The sequence below is a fragment of the Sesamum indicum genome, linkage group LG6 (genome assembly GCF_026168435.1).
Source record: "Sesamum indicum cultivar Baizhima isolate 11 linkage group LG6, ASM2616843v1, whole genome shotgun sequence".
Classification (NCBI taxonomy): domain Eukaryota; kingdom Viridiplantae; phylum Streptophyta; class Magnoliopsida; order Lamiales; family Pedaliaceae; genus Sesamum; species Sesamum indicum.
This window is the reverse complement of record NC_142662.1, coordinates 18969479-18992937: the sequence shown is the minus strand read 5'-3', so window position 1 is coordinate 18992937 and position 23459 is coordinate 18969479. Positions and strand designations below refer to the sequence as shown.

Below are 23459 nucleotides of genomic sequence, written 5' to 3'. Positions count from 1 at the left end.
TTGACATTTAGCAAGTAAGTTGATGATACATAAATTTTTTACCCAACACTTCCATATATATAAACTTTTATAGACAAATGAGAACAATTTTTAACCTTACTTCATCTTTTTCATTGATCTTAACGGTAGAAATTTAGCGCGATGGAGTACTTGCCTACACGTCAAAGAAAATTTACTATCGATTATGGACAAAAGAGACGTAGTGAATAATTTTTATTAATTATGATTAAACAAAAATCGATATAAAATATTAGATTATCCACTATGAAAATTATTTTGTCATTATTTTTAGCCCGACAAGCGTTTTAGTCATATGCGTAAAAATTACGACCAATATTTATTGTGTGGCCATAATAAATGACTATTTACTATGATTATTTATTTTTTTAACCATAATAATTAACTATAATAAAACATAAATTTCTCCTCGTGGCACGATTCATAGATTGATACCTAATTCCCTTTTAAAATATTTTTTACAAAAAAACTTTAGAAAACAATAATGATTATTTGTAACAATTTTGTAAATTTGAATTTAGAAACTTCGAGAATACATATATATATATATATAATTTAAATATTTGTGTGCGAATTCCATGATAAATAACTTGTGATTTAAAATTGGGAAATTTCATTTCCTGTAAATATGAATTGTATAAAATCTTGAAAATTTGAAAATAAATTTAAAACAGTACCCTTGTATATAAAATCTCAAATCTTTATTATGTCAAAAAACGCAGAATTGTGTTTTTTCTTTTTTTAGTAGAAAGCGATTAATTTTTATTAAACAACATCACGACCATAATCGTATATAGTTTGATAAATTATATATTTATTTTTGTTTAACAAATAAATTTATTCATTTATCAAAATTAATTGAATTTTTGGATATTAGCAAAAAATCGAATGAAAATCTATATTTACTTGCGATTGTTAATTACTTATTTATTACGAGTTAAATGAATTTTTCTGACAAAGGTATCAAAAAGTTCGGTGGATTTTGACTTACATCGAGATCTATTTACCAGACGAAAAAAAACGGCAATGTTCTAGATGCAATTTTCAAATTGTAGGGGCTTTATATGTAATTATATTAAACATTGGGGAGACTAAGGTAATTATACCTGTATATATATATTTCTAATTTTCTAGATTGAGAGGGGAAAAAAAAGAATAAAAAGATTAAAGAAAATTGGGTAACAACTCAGGCTGGTCTTTCTGCTCCCCACTATCCACCGCCCACTTGGCCCACACCACCCAAAAGCAAATTAAAAGAAAAATTAGCCTTGAAAAATTACAATTGGCTGTTCCGCAACTTTTCCCTACACCTTCCCGCACACGATCCCAACTCTTGGAAGCGAAAAACCCACAAATCTCTGTCTATACAGTTTTCGGTCTCTCTTCTCCGTCTCCTCGGTACAGAGCCTTCAATCTCGTCATCGGCTCTGCTTCTGCTCTTCTCTCTCTGAGTTGTTGTCGGAATATTGCGTGGGGTTTACTTCCTCCGATCAATTATTTGTTTTTAACCGAAAGGTTTGGAGAATCGGAGTAGTTAGTGTTTGAGAAAGAGAGGAATGGCGTCGGGTGCTGGCGGTGGCGAAGCGTCGACGTGGCAGCCGCAGGAGGATGGTCTGAGGGAGATCTGTGGGCTTCTGGAGCAGCAGATGGCTCCCACCTCCGATGACAAGTCGATGATTTGGCAGAGGCTGCAACACTACTCTCAGTTCCCCGATTTCAATAACTACCTAGCCTTCATTTTAGCGCGGGCTGAGGTTTTCTTTTGCTTTCTGAACCATTGATGTTAGCTTGTTTTGGAATTTAGAGGTCATTAGAGCATAATTTTGCGTATGGTTAGTTGAATTGGGTGATAAATGCTTTATGATGTATGATGTTGCGAACTTAGCGTCTTTTATTCTAACACGTGGAGGAAAGTTTGAATGTGGAAGGCTAGGCCTGTTAGGGTTTAAGAGGATTCTTTCGTTTCTGGACAATGCTGCTTAAGTTGGACTGCCGTTATCAACTATTCTATTGGAGAATTATATCGAACACCAGCAGAATACGGGTGCTTTGTAATTTGCATGAATGTGAATTAAAATTGAGTATAATAACTTCTAGTTGGTTTTAGAATTGGTTATCCTCTGTATCCCTCAAATTGTACCATTACACTTGACGAGATATGCTGGAATTGGAACTGTCAATAAGGATAATTGGAAATAGTATGAGATTATAAACCTTTTATTTACCTTGATATGGAAAGAGTAAGGATTGATAGCGAATTATATGAAAAAGTAACAGAAAATAGTTAGCTTGTGAGCTCTATCAAATTTAACTGGGCGTAAAAGTAACAGAAAATAGTTGGCTTGTGAGCTCTATCAAATTTAACTGGCGTAGTGGGTTAATAAGGTATAGATTTTGTTACAGTAGTAGGAGACTGAGAGGTATAGTTTAAATTGATTGACATTCTGCAACTATTCGAAACCATGATATTACCTGGTTTATTGATGTGTGGTTGATAAGATCTTGTGAGCAACAACGAAACTTACATATCTGATGTTAACTAGCCATTAAGAGTGGAATTTCTGTTATTTTAGTAATGAAATTTGGGTGAATGTCATGTAACAGGGAAAATCAGTGGAGGTAAGACAAGCAGCAGGGTTGCTTTTGAAAAACAACCTTAGAACTGCATTGAAAACCATGCCACCATCAAACCAACAATACATAAAATCGGAATTGTTACCTTGTATGGGAGCGGCAGATAGGCAAATTAGATCTACAGCTGGGACCATCATTAGTACTTTTGTTCAGATTGGAGGAGTTGGGGGATGGCCTGAATTACTACATGCACTTGTGAAGTGCTTGGATAGTAATGATGTCAGTCACATGGAAGGTGCTATGGATGCATTGTCGAAGGTATACATTTCTTTTGCATCTGGGTTACATATGAAGGCTATGCAAGCAATTTTGTTTTTGTTTCAAAGTGAGTTGTCTCATTGACTATGTGCTATTTTGGATTATCTGAAAAAAGTGTTTTAGAAGCTACTATTAAGTTCTTTTACAGCCTCAAAAAATGCAATGTGATTGATGCAAGAACTTAGAAAGGCAGTTGTCTAGCTGGTTATGTAATCGAATGTTAATGGTGATGGCAAATATAGTCCTCTAAACTTAAAGCTACATAACTGAGTTTCATTTGGGAGGGCTTGTTCCTTTCTACGGAGATTAAGCTGATTAAGAAAAAGAAAAGGTTCAGTTTAATATGTAGTTCTTAGAAGGTGAAATTGAAAACAGAATCTGTGAAAGTGCAAAATCTAATTCTCTGTTGATGTATCTGTATGTAGATTTGTGAAGATGCACCCCAAGTTCTTGATTCTGATATTCCTGGGTTATCTGAACGACCTATTAATGCGTTTCTTCCAAGATTCCTACAGGTTCTAATGATTTCTTCTTTTCGCATCCACCCAATTTCACCAGAAAAGAAGACGGAAAAATCTTTCATCCAAGACCTCATAATATCTTACTATTTTCTTTTCCTTCCTATGCAAACAGCTCTTCCAGTCTCCGCATACTACACTAAGAAAGCTTTCATTGGGTTCGGTGAATCAGTATATTATGCTAATGCCTACTGTGAGTAAGCTCTATTAGGCTTAAAATCATTACATTCCAATCTTCTAATTGTGCTGGTTTTCCAAAAATGACAAATTTGTTTTGATAATTTGGACAAATTTGCAGGTTCTATATTTGTCTATGGATAAATACTTGCAAGGATTGTTTGTTCTTGCCAATGATCCTTCTCCAGAGGTTCGGAAGTTGGTAAGGATTCTTTCAGTTGGTGTTTTGAATTGGTAAATATTGTAAATATGTGCCATTGTATCTCTATTGAAAAATGTATCAGCATTATTTGATATAATTCGCCAATATAACAGACCTTGCTCTTGTTTCTCCTAAAACACTTTGTTACTCATACATCACATTGTTTAAGCTGAATTGAGGTATTAGCCTTATGTTGGCTTTCCTTAATCTTTGTGTTGTTTTTACTTTTTGATAATTATGCTTATAAACATAGTTGTGGAATTGAACTAGATACACCATTGTGTATACTTTTCTGAAGGATTTTGTGCTTAACTTAGCTAGTTGTTTCCTGGAGAATTGAGAATTGTTCACCGGCATATGTTAAAGATATTGGCCATATAACTTCTATTTACTTAGTAAAGTGAGACGTGTAGCCTTTGGTCTGGTGGAGCCTGGCTCTGGAGTTTGAATAACAGGGTTTTGGGTTCACATTTTTTATTTTCAAGTTTCTAAAAGCTGAATCATGTGTTCTTAAGAGTTTTCTTTCCAAAAACTTCTTCACAGTGCCATGTGCATGGCCAGGTTGCTTTTGAGCCAGTTATGATTCTGAACAAACTGCTTGTGAGCTGGACTTTGTTGCACATGGGTTCTGATTTGCTGTGTATGTACTTGTCCTGTTCTTGGATGTTTGAATGTCCAATATTTGTTTTCTGAGGTTGCTCCGTACAACTTGTGGATTTCTGCACCTTTGCTGGCAATAGGCATATTGACCACTTTTTGTGATTACCGGTATCTCTTATTTCTTTGTTTTGTATTTGTCTGGAAATTTGATTGACTTTTCTCTTGATATACTATGTTCCATTATTGATTGTTTGCAAATCTAGATCAGCTTATGTCCTGGTTCACATTTAGAGAGTAAAGCTTGTTATGTCAGTAGATACGATGCTACTTATGTAGTAATCCCTTTCTTTTTCTGGTTGTTCCTTGATGTCTTTCAACATGAATCACATCTTTTCTTACTTATAGTTTATCCTGTAACTTTTCAAGGATTTTCCAATTTTTATCCCACTCAATTGAACTGATTATTAGGACTACCACTTAGCTTTTGCCCTTCTTCTGAACAGGTATGTGCTGCATTTGTTCAACTAATTGAAGTGCGTTCTGCTGTCTTGGAGGTGGTGATTTCTTCTTGGCAACCTCACTTTTTCAAATGCTGTGTATACTTGTAAAAGTTACCACACTTCACATCTTTTTTGATACTTTTTGCATGACTGATTTGGTGTATTAGCTCCTGATTTGTAATACTTAGGATGTATCTCTGCTATTGTTCGTAATACCATTTTAATATAAACTGCAGCCACATCTAAGGAATGTAATCGAATATATGTTGCTAGTCAACAAGGATACTGACGAGGAAGTGGCTCTCGAAGCCTGTGAATTCTGGTAACTTGTTGGTCTTTAGACTACATTTCTGTATGTTTTAGTCTATCCATCAAGCCATCAAGGGATTATGTATCCGAGGATGACTTGAAATTCTTGTGCATTATGTTATTCTTTCTGTTTTGTGAATTGTGGTTCAGTTTGTAGATATTGGTTTTCAAGGTGGATATCTGTATTTTTAAATTTGAAATTTCTTGAGTTCTGGTAAGTAGTATGGGATTTTGTAAGTTTAGTTTTTTTAATCTATTTCTACTATGGATACCTTGATCAGATCCGTCTTTGTGCTGAGAGAAGAACTTTGGTTTGGAAATTTTTCAAGTTGGCTATATGAAAATTTATTTTGTGGTCTTGAAACTAGGGGATTTCTCTTAAGTCCTTCAGGGTAAGGAAGAGATACTTTGATTGATTATTATCAGATTGGGTTGCATTGATATTGGGATCTTTTTGTAAACACACACATGTAACAGTTCTAGATTGTTAGTCCGTAGTATGACAATGAACCGCCCGAAAGTTTTCCAATTAATGGGGAGCATTCACTGGAAGATGATGCCATGACCTTCAAGAAGTGGTTTACATGTCGATTAGCTGATTGTCATATGCTAGGATCATCTCCAATTTATATTTCAGTATGTACAGTAGATGCTCAGCTACAATTTGGAAGGTCATGAATTTTGAAGGTCTGTCCCCCTTTTACTGAAATGAGGAAGAACGAGATTACGAAGCTCTTGGGTGGAGTTTAGAGAGCCTAGATTTATTAACTTTATGCACTGGTGGATATTACTTGGATGAAATGTGCTAGAAGTTCTTTTAGAGTGTTTGAGTTATATTTTAACTATATGACTAACTTATTGCTTCGAATGATTCACTCTCATGTCGTCTACTGGTACTAGCTATATTGCCTTTTGAAACAGGACTTGTGTTCATCTGTTGTTTGCTTATGCATTTATTTGTTCAAAATTCACCTTTTTGACATGGTTTTTATTGGTTTTGACAACCCTTGAGTAATGACTTCCCTCTTGTACTCAAGTAGCTCACATTTCTTAACAGGTCCGCTTACTGCGAAGCTGAATTGCCACCTGAAAACTTGAGAGAATTTTTACCGCGTCTAATACCAGTATGCTTCATGCTCCAATGAGAGTTTTGCTCTTTCTAATTGTATGCCAATTGTTTACTGTATTTTAATTATTTTATGCAATTTGTGTAGATTTTGCTATCAAACATGGCGTATGCTGACGATGATGAATCTCTTCTAGAAGCTGAGGTTTATTTCTCTTCCATTCTCTGAAGTCATGTTAATACCATACATTTTCTGAAAATTAATGCTGTTTTTCTTATTCACGATGTCTGCAGGAGGATGGATCTCTTCCAGATCGAGATCAGGTTCAGTTGCATTTCTAGATGTTGCTTTTGATATACCATGCTGATATACTGTGTATTGCTCATGGCAATTATTTCATGCAGGATCTGAAGCCTCGTTTTCATTCTTCACGGTTTCATGGATCGGAGGACGTTGAAGATGATGTAAGTATACTTGTTTACACCATTTGTTCTAGGGTGTGGTTGGAGAGGAATGGGTGACCTCAACACTGGTTGCGCAACATAATTAGATGCTCAGTCCTTTTGCCTTGCTTTGGATCCTTTAGTGATTCAAGTAGTTAGTACAGTATTCTTGATGTGGCTGCTTGGATTTTGTAATTGCAGGATGATGACATTGTGAATGTTTGGAATTTACGTAAATGCAGTGCAGCTGCTCTGGATTTTCTTTCAAATGTTTTTGGGGATGAGATTTTGCCCACCTTGATGCCTATTGTCCAGGTGGTTAAGATGCATCTAAAGTAGTGTAGTTTCTGCAGTTTCTTTTTCCTTTCTATCTTATCTACTGTATGTTCCTTTCGTCCTGATAGGAATCTGTTGGTTGATGTGTGGTTGGTAAATTTGGCTTTTTGGTTTGTATCCTGATTTGAGCTCACTCAAGGAGATTCTCTGCATTTTTGTACATATATTGGATATTGTGGGTGTTGTTGCATTGACTTGATTCTATAAGAACCGTATGTATGGTATTTTTCTATGATTTACTCGAATCAGTGGGCATAATTTTTTTTAACTAATTCATGGTAGGACGACTAAAAGCATATCAAGTAGGGATGTGTATGTGTTTGAACTTTGATGCACCCAAACTCACTCTTTCTAGGAATGTTTTATGCACAGCAAACAAAGCTGTGGCGCTTTTAGTTATTTTCTTATATAATGTATATATCTTCAAGAATATAAAATGCTGTAGTTTCTTTGAGTAATGAAATTCTAAAAGCAGTAATCAAGTTACTGTAGTTTTTGAACAGTAGATGTAGTTGACTGACTATGTGCCTTAAGTAGTTCAGGTTGCATCATGCCCCTTAATGTTTTTAATTTTATGCTTAACCAAATATAAAAGATGGATCTTATTCTCTAGCAATTATTGACCAGAAGCTGTTTGATAAACATAATGTGCCATGATAAACATGAAAGGCACATACTTGGCTTTGTAGTATTCTGCATGATATTTCCCCGATCCTGTCGCTATTTTCTTCCAAGGTCTCAAGCTTACAGATCTTTTGTGTTTACACCACTCCGCAGGCAAAGTTATCATCTACGGGTGATGAAGCTTGGAAAGACAGGGAAGCTGCAGTTTTAGCACTTGGTGCCATAGGCGAGGGTTGCATTAATGGCCTCTATCCTCATTTGTCTGAGGTGAGATATTAGTAAGATTGGTCAGGATAATGTAATGCCATATCTGGATTCTGATTAGCTGTGGATCAAAGGTTGCAAATGATTTTAGACCTGGAAGCATATTTATTATTTGATACCAGAGAACTTCTCTACTTCCATTTTCGATGGTTCCTTTCACTTGTGAACTTAGTTTTCGGCATTCTATTCCTTATCTCTTTAATGGCTGGGTGCAGTAGTGTACTGACCCCTTTTTTGCACTGAAAAGCCTGCTTGCTTGCCTTGTGACCCATATTTTAATTTTATCCTTTTTCTTCTCTAGCTGTGTTTCACTTTACTGGATCTCCTCTCTTGGACACAGCCTAATTAAGTAAGGTTGTATATGAGCTATATGCTTCTGTCATCATGTAGGTTTTCGTAACTTTCTGTTGTTGTGCAATTTATTTGGCACCAGAGATTGCTCATGTTCAAAGTTTAGCCCCTAGTATGCGTACACAGAAACTTGCCTTCTACACCTTCTTCGAGGACATAAATTTTCTTGTCGAGACCTTCTTCATGGCTCTTGATGTGTATTATTGTAGTTGTGCGTAATTTATCAATACTTTGTCCTAGTTGGAAATTTATTTGTTCATTATGGTACTTACAATATTCAGAAGTCCAACTTCTGATGGATAATATAGTGTTACACTTGTCGCCAATCTGAATTATCTGGATGATCACTTATATTCTTCTTCTTGGTCTTTTTTGTGGCAGATTGTTGCATTTCTTATTCCACTGTTAGATGACAAGTTTCCTTTAATAAGAAGCATATCTTGTTGGACGCTTTCACGTTTCAGCAAATATATTGTTCAGGTAATAAATTAGAACTTTCTTGTTTTCCGTTTGAAAATAGAGAGCAATCAAGTTTTTTCAAAGTGTTGCAGAACCCAGCAGTATGTTTTATAGTGCTTGCTACCTGTTTCTTGATATTTGAAAGTGTTTTTGATGTGAACATTACATTTGAAGTTACTGTTTAGGCTGAAGTTGAAGTCAGGATAATTATGGTCGAACTAATCCATTGTTTTTATTTAGTATTGAAACGTATGTCTGTAATTTCTTAAATTTATGGTAGAGTTGTTTGTGTTTTGATTTTGAAACTTTTGTCCTTGTCCCACTTCATATTTCTAAGTATCAGTGGAAGTCATAAATTACACATTCTTGATTCTTAATGTTTGTGTTAAAGTTGGTTCTGAGAAAGCAATTATTCTTATGTAACATGGTTAATTTTATCCATAAACTACAGCAGCACCTGGTTCCTAGTTCATATAATTAATGGTATTAACAGTTTTATCTGAGATGTGCAGACTTGAGTACATATCCTCACCGTTCTGATTATAAAATTGAAATGTATTTTCTTATGGCCTGAGTATGAGTTTTTAGATTATATTTTTTCCGAAATTGCATAGTAGGCACTTAAGAAAGCAACCCAAGGAACCTAGTCTGTGTTATTTGAACGTTTGTTTAACTGACTTAAGGCTGAAAAGTATTAGGAGCTAAATGCCAAAATTCCGCTTAAAGAAAGTGCAAAGCCAAAGATGTGAAAGTAATTCATGTACTAATTCAATCTGCATCCTTGCATAAATTATGGAGTTATCTCTTTCGTTAAACTAGATAAGTAACCCTCCCTTTGCTTGTTTTCTTTGAGTCAACCAACCAGCAAGACACAATATCTTGCTTATTCTGCAACTTTCTTATCAGCAGTCACTGGTGGTTTTAATTATGGACATATTTTGGCACTGATACAAGTAAATTCACCTAAGCATCACATAGACAGGCATGCATTACAAATGTAGCGATGATGTTTGCTATTGATATCAATTAATCAAGAGATGACTCTCAAACATGAAGCATTGAGTTGCCACATATTTTTTGATAAATTTTAATAAAGCTTATTGTGTTTGCTACAGCAATTTTCAGAGGCTACAGTGGTGTAAATTTAGATTGGCAGCGATAACTTAATAAAGCTCATGATTTAAGCGAGTGCCTACATTCTCTACGAAAAAGCACTTTTGAGTTTTTTGTTGAAAAAATAATTTAAAAACAAGTGCAGCAAAAAAGACATTCTTCTGCTTCTGAACCTTTTGGATGCAAAGCATTTTTAGGCCAAAAGCTGGAAGCAGGTAGGGGAATTGTTCCTACATGCTTCTGTTATTTTGGTAAATAACTCCAAGTTGCTTTGCAGAATTTAGCCCTTAACAATAATTTGATAATCCCACATTTTGTTAGAGGCAAATGGGTCTTTCTATAAGTAAGTTGATCATGAAGCATCTTTTCTTCCAAAAATTCCCGCCTTTTCTCTTTTCTGTTTTCTGCACACTTTATTTTTGCTTTTAGTTTTCTCTATAATTTATCACTTCCCAAAAGGTACAAAAATTTGCAAACAATCCTTAAATGGAGCACTTACTTTGTAGAGATGATCTGTTAATCATGGCAAAATCTTCATCTTCATTCTGCATTATTTTGTGCTTTCACTAGCATCATTGCCTCATTCCCGGAGGAATATATATGGCAAATGAGCCTTTATCCTTCTTGACGAGTGAAGTGGCTAGATGCCCAACAGCACGTGATATGTGCTTAACAGGGAATGCTCTGCATATCATCAATATATTAGAACGCTTTTCTAACTGATCTCTACAGTGTGATAATGAGAACTGAAATAGTGCTTTCTCGTGTTGTTTTTAGTTCCATCAGATGTTTTATTCTTCAAATAACTTCCAGGTTTTTGTTTGACACTCATTGTTTTATTTATTTTTATTGGGTTTTTCTGATCATTTTTCAGATAACATGGTCTGTTAGACTTTTCTTAGAGATACCTGGATCTAAATGTTCAGGAACCAACATATAAAAGCAATAACTTTTGGTTTTGCATTGTTGGTTTTTGTTTGCTTAGTTTCCAAAATGACATTACTTTTAAGGATTTCTAGATTCATCATCATTGTGATGCATTTAGGACATTTCGGAATTGACCTCTCTTTATCTGTGTGTGCTAGGGTATTTCGCATAAAGAAGGTCATGATCAATTTGACAAAATTCTTATGGGGCTGTTACGAAGAATATTGGATGATAATAAGCGGGTGCAAGAGGCTGCTTGTTCAGCATTTGCTACCCTTGAAGAGGTCTTTTTTGGATCCCTCCTCTCTCTCACTCTCTCTCTTTAATCCCACTTGACTGAAATTTAAATTAAGATGGTCCCTGAACTTTTTAGTATATGCAGGAGGCTGCAGAAGAGTTGGGACCACGACTGGATATCATATTGCAACATTTGATGTGTGCATTTGGGAAATACCAGGTTGTTTCGCTATGCCTTTTTTCACTGTTCTCCTTGCTATCTGGCTAGGCATGAACTTGGTTACAGATTATAAGAGCTGAGTTCTGTTTCCTGTTCCTTTTTTCTCGTAGTATAAAAGTATTTTTCTTTGCAGAGGCGGAACCTTAGAATTGTATATGATGCTATTGGAACATTAGCAGATGCTGTTGGAGGGGAACTGAATCAGGTAACATTGATATGCGCTATTGTGCCTGCTGAGGTGTCCGTTTATTCTTATCTGGATCGTCGTTTCGGTGATGAGTTATTGGAGGAAAAGCTTTACTTTCACACTCGTTCATTATCATATTACCAAATTATATTGCCGATCTAATTCCATTTGTAATTCCAGCCAAAATATCTTGAAATCTTGATGCCCCCATTGATCGCGAAGTGGCAGCAACTTTCAAACTCTGACAAAGATCTTTTTCCGCTTTTGGAATGTTTTACATCAATAGCACAGGTACTTCTAGTTGTCTTTGAGCATTTCTGTATGTTTAAGGGACAACTATTCAGTCACATCAAGAGACTACTCTTATCTAATCTTCATAATATTGTGAGGTAAGGTTAGATTGAACACTGCCCTAAATTGGTACCAAGTTGGATTTTGATGCTTATGGTCCATATAATATTCTAACCGTGAGTGCTTGGCAAAGCCCTTTCACATTCTTATACTGCTAGTGCCAGTCATTAAATGATTTATCATTTCTGTATGTGTGTTACACACTAAATCTCCAATATTGGACATTCTTAGCCGATGTTAAAATGGAAGCACAACCCTTCAGCACAAATAATTAGGAGGCATGCAAATGATTATTCCATTTATTTTGTAAATGATGGTCATCAGAAGAGACATGACATTTATTAATTTCTTGTGTTGTAATGTAGAACCTAGTGGTCTCATTGCAAATATAATCTTGTCTTATGGAGGACACACTTGTCATGCATGTATAGCATCACTGCATGTTTTCTACTGTTTGGTAACTGGATACCACTTCTGATGTTCTAGATTTTTGAATAAATACTTTATTTCATTTACATTTGTGTGAAGCCTAGACCAGGAAGTGAATAATGTGGTTTCTTTTCAGGCACTGGGTACTGGATTTTCACAGTTTGCTCAGCCGGTGTTCCAGAGGTGCATAAACATCATCCAGACTCAACAGTTGGCAAAGGTTTTAATTGATGCGATCTGTTCACTGAGTCATTTAGCTTCCTTGTTTTGCCACTTGATTGACATTCACTACTCCCGTGTAGACATGTCTTCTAGTAGCATTATTTCCTCGTGCCGTATTTGTTTGTCACTAGACACATGCTCACACAATAGAACCTTGCTATTTGACACACTTGCTAATGCTTTCCTTAGATTACCTTAATTTGGATGCACTTCTCCTTATTGCCATATTGACCCACTATTCAGTGGTGAATACTGAACTGCTCTTTTCTCTGCCCTGCTATGCTTAAATTCTTTTTAATATATCAAGTCCTATACTCTCTGGTGTAATCTTTGAATTAACTTTTGTTTTGGTTTCGATTTTGTTCTCTTGCCCAATTCGCACAACTGTCCAGATTTTGATTCATTTGTTATTGTAATAACTTTGCTAAGTGTGGGATCTTTGGTTTTAGGTTGATCCTGTTTCGGCTGGGGCGCAGTATGATAAAGAGTTCATTGTTTGCTCCTTGGATCTTCTCTCTGGACTTGCTGAGGGTCTTGGCCCTGGATTAGAGAGTTTGGTATTTCCACTTACCTTATGTCTTACACCAAAATACAGCATCATAGTCTGCATAATTGCGTAGGACTGCTCTTCTCACTAGTTAGTTATTTAAGACTGATCTCAGTTACCAACCGACCAACCCCCTTCCACTTATGTCTCTGGTGGACACGTGATGTTAAGATATGATGTTCTTTTATACAGCATTCTATGAGAAACAGAAGATGCTAAAAACGAAGATAGATGAAGATTATAATTGGGTAGTGTAGGTGCTCTGTGAAGCCAATGATATTCGGGGCCCTTGTTCTCTTACTTTTCGTCATTTTGTATCTTCTATATGAGTTGTGGTTCTTGTTGCACGGTTCTTTGGTGAAGTTTGATAACAGTGTTTATAATGCTATATTCTCTGACATGCTACATCACCAGACTTTCCTTAGAGTTTACACTAATACCTTGAACAACATATACTTCAGTTCGTAATATCCTTTTCCTTTTGTATATTGTATTGTAGTTTAATAATGTTCCATAACATTGTTTGTCTTATATTTGTGTTTTGTAGGTTTCACAAAGTAGTTTAAGAGATTTGCTGCTGCAATGTTGTATGGATGATGCATATGACGTCCGACAAAGTGCTTTTGCGCTGCTTGGGGACCTTGCTAGAGTAAGCTGAGAATTCCTTTGTTTGAGTTTGTGTCCCACAATTAAGCTTGGCCCATATACCATCACCTGTCATGCTTTTCTCAAAGCTCTTCTTGCTCCCCATTGGCACACTTGAAACATAAAGGCTTCTTGTTTCCATTTCAACTTACCCTACCTCTAGAAATTATATCTTGCAGCAGTGAGATATTCAGGGTTCTTTTAATTATTTGATCAGGTTTGTCCAGTGCATTTGCATTCCCGTTTACCTGAATTTCTGGACGTTGCTGCCAAGCAATTGGTAAATAAATCAACACCCTTGATTAAATAGCTTTAGTTGTGTAACTCCATTCCCCATCATTTAATTGCTATGTTTCTTATCAGAACACCGCAAAGCTGAAGGACACTGTGTCTGTTGCCAATAATGCATGCTGGGCTATCGGAGAACTCGCAATAAAGGTACTGCACTTTATTCTCATCATCAAGGTTGGCAGAAATAAGGCAATGACAGTATTGAGCATGATTATTGATCACATTACAAATTGGTACTTTCTTCAGTTGTTGATGTGTTTTGTTTTATTCTTTTTGGTAATTGGGCTCCTCCCTACATGCTTTTTTTACCTTAACTGGAAACCCAATTGAGAATTGGGTTTTGAGGATAATGATACTGTTGAACTTTTATATCTGCAGCGCTGGATTGTATGAACTCCATAATGGTGGAGTGTGCATCTATATAATTCAGTCTGGCATGAATTTTTTGTCAATTTTGCTGAATAATGTGTAGGAATACTTTCTTTGAAATAGTACAAAGCCATGCTTGTATCACTATCTAGTATGAGAACTGGTGGCTCTGTCATTTCTATTGTCATACAAAGCCTAGATTCTATTGCCATTTTCTCTTCTCTCGTTGCTTTGAGCCTCCTGAGCTGTAAATGTCTCCAGGTTGGTTCTCATGGGATTTGAGCATGGAATTGCGACGAAGACATTGCTTGTGGTCTTAGTGCTCTCTTTAGTTTATTCAGCCATTCAAATTGCCAAGAAGCTCTATCACTTTCCAAGTGGCAAAAGTGATTGTACAAATGCACAATGAATTTAAATCCTTGGTGTCACCAAGTACCTATATATAGAAGACGGGGATGATGTTGCTGTAAAATGGTAATATATAGGAGGAATTAACATCTATTGCAGTTATCTTACTGCACAAAATCACTTTCCCAGAACTTTTGACTTTAGCATAATAGATTTGTGATTTAACCTTACAACACATGGATAAGGAGGTACATTGAAGGCAATTCAAGGAAGTAGTGCCTGAGTGCAAATTAATGGATATAACTTACACATGTGTCTAGTTTATTTATGTGTTGGTATCCTTTACTCTTCATATGATACCATCCTTCTTGTGTTAAAAACCCTTTTTCTTTTCCCATTTTTCACGTTTCTTTCTGCAGTGGTACCCCTGGCAAAGTTTGTGTCGTATCATACAGTTCATTGATTATCAACTTTTTCGCTTCAATTATCTTATTGGTGATTGGGATATTTATGTGTCTTTAGAAATTTGAGGTGGTTGCTTCCTTATGGTGATCGTCTGCATTTTGTGTGGTGGAAAAAACTTCCTCCCATTTGTACTTCATTTCTGAGGCGAGGCTTGATATTTTATATTTCAGGTTCACAAGGAGATGTCTCCAGTAGTTCTTATGGTAGTCTCATGCTTGGTCCCAATACTTCAACGTCCAGAGGTGGTAATCTGTCCTTAGTGTTTGATTGCTTGTTTGTGATGTTCTTGCTTGTGGCCTCAGTATGCAGTCTAAATTTGGGTGACTTGCATTCTTTTCTGAAACTGATTCAATTGGGAAAATCTAATATGTGGGTTTCTTTCTTTTGGCTTTTGCTGGATTTTTGCTGTGATGGATCCAGAGATATTGATCTTTTTTCCGCTGTGTTCCTTTTCTTTTTTGTGGTGGGGTTGGGGACTTTCTGTTTTTGGGTCCCACTGGATGCAGCTGCCGCCACCCTACTTAATCCAACTTCCCTCCTAATTTGATTATTGCCTTGTTCGACAAGCCTGGGGACAAGATTTTGGACACCAGTACCTCTTTGGTCTTCTCTTGTGACTTTTTAGAATCCTGACATTGGGTTAAGAAAGATTTAAGTTTCTGCATGTCCCATGCTTTTATATTCATCAATTCACCAAAAATTAGTATTAGGATGCTTTTCAATTTTTTAATAAAGTTGACTCTGTGAAATAGGACCTTTTCTAGAAAGTACATCTCTTAACTGCAACCAATAGGAGAGGAGACAAAATCTAATTTGTGTTGTAGAATCACGTTTAATTGGTGATCGTGCATGTACCACTTACAAATCTCCCAAGAGTAACATCATTTAGTTCCTATGCCATAAAACTCATCTCATAGAAAAGATTGGTGAAAAGCATGTCTGGATTGGTCTTCTTATGGTGTTGGTTGTCTTTGTGAAGGGCCTGAACAAATCACTCATAGAAAATAGTGCCATTACACTTGGAAGACTTGCTTGGGTTTGCCCAGAGCTTGTCTCACCACATATGGAACATTTCATGCAGCCATGGTGTATTGCTTTATCCATGTAAGATTTCGCTTTCTCTATACTTGTGATGGATAGTGTTTTCTCTGTATATAGAAATGCTGGTTGTTAACCCATTATATGGTTTTTGAAGAGAAAAGACTAAAATTACACTTTTGTAACTCATGCAAGTCAGCTGATGTATGGCAAAAAAAGATTGAATCGGACAGTGAAGAACACATGAAAACCTGTGTGCATTCGCTTGATGTATTCTTTGAGCAGACAATAATGCATGTTGTCCTTGTAATTTAGCATGCCCATATCTTGTACTGTTAGGCACACTACCAAAACAACGTAAGATAATGATTGACCTTTTCTTTGTAAATGAAACCTTTAATTGTCCATGCATCTCATTGTCTGTTTACTTGTGATAGGATACGTGATGATATAGAGAAAGAAGATGCTTTCAGAGGTTTATGTGCAATGGTAAAATTTTACTGTTTTGATATTCCATTGAGGTTCAAACCACCATTATGGTTGCACTATCATTTCATTTTTTTGTTATTGATGGCTTGCAGGTCAGAACCAACCCATCAGGGGCTTTAAATTCTCTTGTTTTCATGTGCAAGGCTATTGCAAGTTGGCATGTAAGTGATGTATTATCAATTGGTGGTTAATTCTTTATGCAACAGTAAAATTTGGTTCTTTTTAATCTTGTACTCTCTTCATAGGAAATAAGGAGTGAGGACCTACACAATGAAGTTTGCCAAATATTGCACGGATACAAGCAAGTAAGTCACTGCGTGTTTATATTTTAGAGATAATTATGCTTCGCTCCCCCTTGTTACTTTGGCTAATTATATAAACCTCCCCTCTTGTGGAGAATACATTACCGTATGTTGTATTTACTCCAGCTAACAGCTACCCGTTTTTGGGTAGTTAACTTGACAGAATTTGATAAGGTCATCAATGGACTTTTGTAAGCATCCCAAAGTGATGTCACATATTTTGATGACGTCATCCAAAAATATTACCATTACCTCATTGTTAGATAATGACCCGAACTTCCATGAGCAACAGTGCGGTATAATTATCCATGACATATGGATGAGGACCCATACTTGTTGCTTGGTCAAATATTTAATAGAGAATGTTTTGGAACAAAGACCACCTATTCTGTTATATTCTAAACCATATGACAAAAAAATGGTCAAACAAAAATATAGTATCCCATTCCCATTTGATTTAAAGAAAGTACACATCAGAACATAAGATATCGAGGGTGGAACTTATCATCTTTTGTAAGTTCAATGAAGAACAGAGATGTTTAAGGTGAAATGTACCGCTCCACCCTCCTTTTTGTATGGTCACACTACATATTGGTCCCCTGGATGCCCCAAAATGTGCTGTTTGCATCTGAATATTGATTTCTACTGAGCGTTTGATTTCTCAGAGGGGATAATGAAGTAGTGATGATTTATTGAATAACTTGAACATGGACAGATGCTAAAGAATGGAGCATGGGAACAATGCATGTCTGCCTTGGAGCCACCTGTTAAGGATAGGCTGTTGAAGTATCAAGTGCAGTAATTCTGTGGTAGTGAATGTTTCTTCAATCCTATCGATCACCTTCCATGATTAGCTGCTCCGGAGGTGTATATTCAGTCTGCATCTGTATTGTTTGTCATTTTGGGCATGTTTCTCATAGGATGTGGAGCCATGTTGCAGCCTAGATTTTGATCATGTTTTCCAACACATTCGATGTTTTATAACTGCTCTGCTTCCAAGACTGGTTTCACAAAATGGGACTTTATTTGGAACAAAAAGCTGCAGCCCGCGAGCTTGGATTGCGTACGGGGCTGTACTGTGCTTGTTGAACTTTCTTGCTCATTCCTTCCTTCTGCAGAGTATAGAAGTCATCTAATTGAAGCTTACGTTCATATTTTGGCTTCCTGGACCATCAGGTGCGCATTGTTGAAGCGTATGGTGGATAGAAGCCAGTCTACAAATTCCACAAAAGTTTTGTTAGAAAAGGTGTCAATATTGTGTTAGGGCCAATTTGTAGTCTTATTTGAAGGCAGAGAGGGTTGATGTCGCCCATAGGGGTTTTAACAGTTTGAACAATAAATTTGCCATATAGCCTCAGAGTGTGTGATGATTTTTAATAGGGAAGTGAGAATGTATGCATAAGGATTTATTATTGTATGATTGTGATACTAACCAATTTTTTGATCCTTTTTTTCTTTTTTTGGTGATAAATTGATAATATCAATGATTTTCTTGGACAATAAACTTATTGTTATCCTTCTGTATCATTTTGTTTTTTGACATTAGTGGTGTTTAAATTTATATTCTTTTGGTATAATTGGTTCATAGTGGTTTTCTGTTTATTGGAAAAAAAATCAGGCTTCTTGATTCAGCATGACTTGGAAGAATGTAAGAATTGTGCTAACTTTATTTACCTTATCGAACTGAGAAAAAAGAATACGGAATAGTAAAGACCGAATCTAATTTCTTTGACAAGTTACAGTACTATCTCAATTTATTTGATCAATACATCAAAATAACTAAAAATATTAAAATAAAATCATACTAAATTTACAGAAGTGAGATAAATACATACTTGGTGGAATTTGAATTTGTTTAAATACTCAATTGAGGTAGTAAAAGTTTCTCACACCTAGTAAGTATTTCTTGAGAAAAAATGTTTCCGAGTCCAACTTGACTATGATATTTATTGAATTAACCTCAGTTTTAGGGAAAAAAAGAAATTTTCAGACAAGTAATAAAAAGCTTAAAGTATGATATTTCTTTGACTATAAATTTAACACTGAGGGTGATATCACATGATATCTTGTTTATTTCTCGATTTAATTCCACAATATTGAAGCATCTTTCAAATAATACTGTCATGTATCGATTAGTTATTGATATTTAATATTAATTGATATATCAACTGTTGATCCTTGAAAGTCATAGTGATGTAATGGTACCCAATTTACTCAAAAAAAAAGAAAAAAAAAGAGAAGAAAAAATGAGTATTTAAAATTAGAAAAAATGAGTATTTAAAGAAATATCAAGAGCTGTATTTCATTTGTAAATAAGCTTGTGAGAGAATAAGAAAGTGATCTGGAGGAAAATACACATATTGTTTTCATTATATTCTATTAGAAGTGATAGACCGATAAACTTAGAATTCTCTAAGTTTATAACATGTTTTTCTTTTTTTCTTTTTACATAGAAGTGATAATTTCATGATTACGGGAGTGTTTGCAAGCGCTTTTCTTCTAGCTTTAAAAAGACATATTTAAAGTGTTTGAAACGTCAGTTTTTACTTTTGAAATGACAAAAAAAAGTATTTTTAGGCCAAAAGCTAGAAGCATATTGGGGTTATTTTTAACTGCTTTGATTTTTTATAAATAAATTTAATTTTATTTTGACTACTTTACATTTATTATAATAATCTTAATTCACCTTTACCACTTTTAATTTATTTTTAAAATTGTATATTCAAAGTCAATATCGGAGTTTTCAAATAATTTGAATTTTAATAATAATTAAATTTACACTTTTACATATTTAATATTTTAATTTTTTTATATTTAATGTGCTATATCATCTGATTATATTATTTCACATATTATATAAGGAGAGGAGCGAAAGAAAGGTAGCGAAATAATATTTTGAAAGCAAAGAGGAATGGAACTAATTAGTGATATATATATATATATATATATATATATATTCGCAATCATTCAAGTTTAATTAGTGTATGGATCAACAATCATATTATTTAGTGGGAGTATTATTAAATTAAATATATTTTTTAATATTTTAAAAACATAAATATAAAATACTAATCGAAGTAAAATTTATGACTTTTCATGAAAAGATAATTATTAGTGACAAACAACAAGTAAAATAATAAATAAAAAAATAGTATCCTTTTACACATAGAGACAAAACAATCTTTCATCAATTAAGTTTATTTAGAAGTGATTTTTATCCAAACACTATCCATTTTAGCTTTTTATCTGCCGTTTACAAATACTATTCACTTTTAATTCAGTTACAACTTTTAATTTTTTATGTAAAAATTACTTTTTTAAAAGCAAAATTTTTTGCAAAACAATTGTTTCAAGAAGTTGAGAGTAAAACGTCAGTTAAATTAATACACTAATATTAATATAACTATGAAATAATAAATTATAATAAATTCACATAAAATAAAATAAACATCGACACGTCTAGTCGGATTCGAATGTATGAACTCCAATTAACATCCAATGAATCTGCAAACTCCTTTTAAGCTTTATGGTTTCAAAATCTTGACTGGGAAAGGGAAAAATTCATTTCACTGAAAACTTTTATGTCACGTTTTATTACATAAATGGAATATAATTGTCCCTTGTTTAATTTTCAGAGTCGATTTTCCTACAGCATATGCATGTTTATTACGTTGTAAATAAATAAACAAAGATTCGTTTTTTTTTTTTTTTTTTTTCAGATATTCGTAAAATGTTATAGGCCCATTTATATAGTGAAAAGTTCCTTTGTTTTGTCATTAACATAAACAACTCATGCACCTATGATGTCTTAATGAAGAAGTTCGAAATTATGAATTCAAATTTTATTATATGTATATGTATTTTATTTTTTTACTTTTTATAAGTTTATTATAATTTATTTTATTATTATTATTATGTTGATGTATTGATCGAATATCAGTATTGTAATTGGATATATATATTACTCAATTTATTAAGATATTAATCAAATGATGCAGTTAAAGTTTTTTAAAAAAAAAGGATAAATAACAATAAGCTCCCCTCAAGTTTGACATAATTATAGATGCTCACTCATTGTTTGAAAAATTACCAATACACCTTGATACTTGATGAAATTATATAATCTTTGGTGGAAGTCCGAAATTGTTAACTTTGCTCTTGTTGTGTTATTTTATTCTTTTTTATTAAAAGAACAAAAAATTATAAAAAAAAATGGAAGAAGTAAGATAATTGCCCACTTAGTGTGTAAAAATCTTTTGGTATAAAAAATAAGAAATTATAATTTACTGCACACAAGGGTATTTGGTCAGTTCACCACAAAAGATGGATGAAAATTTAATAAAGACTAACGAATTAAGCTAGTTGTTGGATATCCGTTATAATTAGTGCTTATTATTAATTTTTTAAATAATAAGTTTACCCTTAAGAAGAAAAAAAAAACAACTCATGCCAATAGCACAGCCGACATGTATTTGCAAGGGCCTGCCCACGAACAGGAGATTTTGATCGTTTTCTCCAATTATTTAAAGCTCGTATGAAAATAACATCGTTATAGCAACAATATTGTAGGGATTCAGAGGAAAATTCTACTTTTCGTCCTGTACTTTAAAGTAAGTGTATTTTTTGTTCGATTAGTTATGGGATTTTCTTGATGATCACAAAAGATAAAAGTTCTCATTTTTAATTGTCAGAATCTGTTAGTAGTTTGGTGAAAAAAAATCATATAATAAGCACGTAACTGTTAACTTTTTGACCTTCTGATTAATGGGCACGTATATTTTGCAACAAAATATTAATAAAATCTGATGAAATGATTAAATGTGTAACTTATGTGACCATTAATGAAAATTTTGTAATTAAAAGGATCAAAATGTACTAATTCTAAAATATGAGATGGAGAATGCTATTTGCCGAAATATGCACATTAATAAAATATTAACTTAGTAGTAAAGGTTGAAATTTATGAACAAATGCAAAATTTTGTACTTGAATTCAATTAGATGTACGAATATTTGTTTCGTTTTATGTAAATATTTTATATTTTATTCTTCTCTATGGTTTGGTCATTACTTGGGTAAACTATATTTTTGGTCTCATAAGTGGACCTGTTTCTATTTTTGGTTCCACATACAGACCAATTTGCATATTGAGTCCTATATGTAGTTTTCTTTTTTTCAATTTAAGAACTATTGAAGGATTTTCGTCCAATTGATAATGGCAGGTGCTATCTTCGTTAGTCAATACAATCAAAATAAAGGTAAATTATATTTTTGATCCCATAAGTAGACCTGTTTTCAGTTTTGGTCCCACTCGTAAATGTGCGAATTGGCCTGAGATAGTGTGACCGGTTGATTATTATAAATTAAAATAATTATATATTAATAGGTCCAGTTTAACCGGTTGATTAGAAGGGGTATTTAGAAGGGGTTGGATGGATAATAATGAATAATAAATTTAGAAGGGGTTGGATGGATAGATGGTGATTAGGTGAGGTGGGAACACGAATCCTGCTGCAATTAATTACTACATTCAGCCATTTTTGGTAATATTTTTGTGTCTGAAGGACAAATTTTCAATTATTATTCTATTATCTTTTGTTGTTCAAATTTTTCGGATAGACCAGAATTTATTGACTAATTAGCTTCAATCTTGTTCAATATTTGCAGGTTCCTTTTTTCTAATAATTAAGCTCATACTTGGGAACAACTCTTTTTCGTAATAACATGAATCATTAAAGTTTCCACACATATAAAACAATTTGGAACCCACAAACATACATGCACAACTTCCATCCGTTCTTAGAAAATCGATTAGTACGGAGGAAGATTATTACTTTACTCCTTAGGTTTATTAAATGTATTTTTTATCCCGTATTTTTTATTTCTAGAGTAATATTTTGGTCCTAAATATTTTTAATTTTCATAATTTTAAATCTTTTTATTTTTTCGTCCGAGTTCGCTTCTCGTTGGAAAAATATACTTAACCCTTAGTCCTCATAAAGCTAAAAAATCATTTGGAAATGGACTGTCACGTTGTGCTCTATCCAAGCTATGCATGTCTTCAGGCAGTGTGACCCTCTTTTGGACCACTCCTATCTCAGACACTCACACACAGATCTCATCTTCCACCAGGTATTAACAGACTCCCGCCTATGATACCACGCTCTTTTTGTTAAAAAATTAATTTATAAGGAAAAAAAAACATATTGTATTGAAAAAAAATCAAGAACCTTTGATCGAATTAGCGTAATTTTATGAGCAAAAATATTATTAATATTCAAAGTACATACAAACATATATACTAGACAAGAAACAATTGTCTGGTGAGGGGAACAACTGTAGCCTTTGATGAACAAATATGTAATAGAAGTGCACAGTTTTGTCTGAAAAATAAAAGTTGGATTAGTAATAGAGGAAGTTGAACCTTTGAAATTGGTGCTTCAATTTATGGGAGCAAGCATGCATAGTTTGACAAGTTGGTGGGAGAAAAGTCCAAATTCAGGTACGCACAGACGACGTT

The 23459-nt window shown here is 34.1% G+C and overlaps 1 protein-coding gene across 2 annotated transcripts; it reads left to right on the top strand.

The window, feature by feature from the left end:
* The first annotated feature begins 1333 nt into the window (after positions 1–1333).
* LOC105164146 (transportin-1) lies at positions 1334–18444 on the top strand. Of its 2 annotated transcripts, none has more exons than XM_020694654.2 (29): positions 1334–1772; positions 2623–2910; positions 3336–3425; positions 3544–3621; positions 3727–3807; positions 4911–4961; positions 5144–5229; positions 6274–6340; positions 6431–6487; positions 6577–6606; positions 6688–6747; positions 6928–7041; positions 7840–7953; positions 8683–8781; positions 10959–11084; positions 11174–11257; positions 11391–11462; positions 11625–11735; positions 12361–12444; positions 12896–13003; positions 13541–13642; positions 13856–13918; positions 14002–14076; positions 15282–15353; positions 16091–16215; positions 16587–16638; positions 16731–16799; positions 16884–16943; positions 17656–18444. In XM_020694654.2, the coding sequence occupies exons 1-29, from the start codon at positions 1575–1577 to the stop codon at positions 17740–17742; spliced, it is 2703 nt and encodes a 900-aa protein (XP_020550313.1). In that variant the 5' UTR covers positions 1334–1574; the 3' UTR covers positions 17743–18444. The 2 variants fall into 2 exon arrangements, with proteins under 2 accessions (XP_020550313.1, XP_011081033.1); XM_011082731.3 differs by having other exon boundaries at positions 1336–1772; positions 11183–11257.
* Positions 18445–23459: the final 5015 nt, after the last annotated feature.

Bases quoted from the DNA above. Each gene is read 5' to 3' on its own strand.
- LOC105164146 (XM_020694654.2), top strand. From the start codon at position 1,575: ATGGCGTCGGGTGCTGGCGGTGGCGAAGCGTCGACGTGGCAGCCGCAG. The intron at 13,919-14,001 runs GTAAATAAATCA...GTTTCTTATCAG, and splicing joins ACGTTGCTGCCAAGCAATTG to AACACCGCAAAGCTGAAGGA. The intron at 16,639-16,730 runs GTAAAATTTTAC...GATGGCTTGCAG, and splicing joins TCAGAGGTTTATGTGCAATG to GTCAGAACCAACCCATCAGG.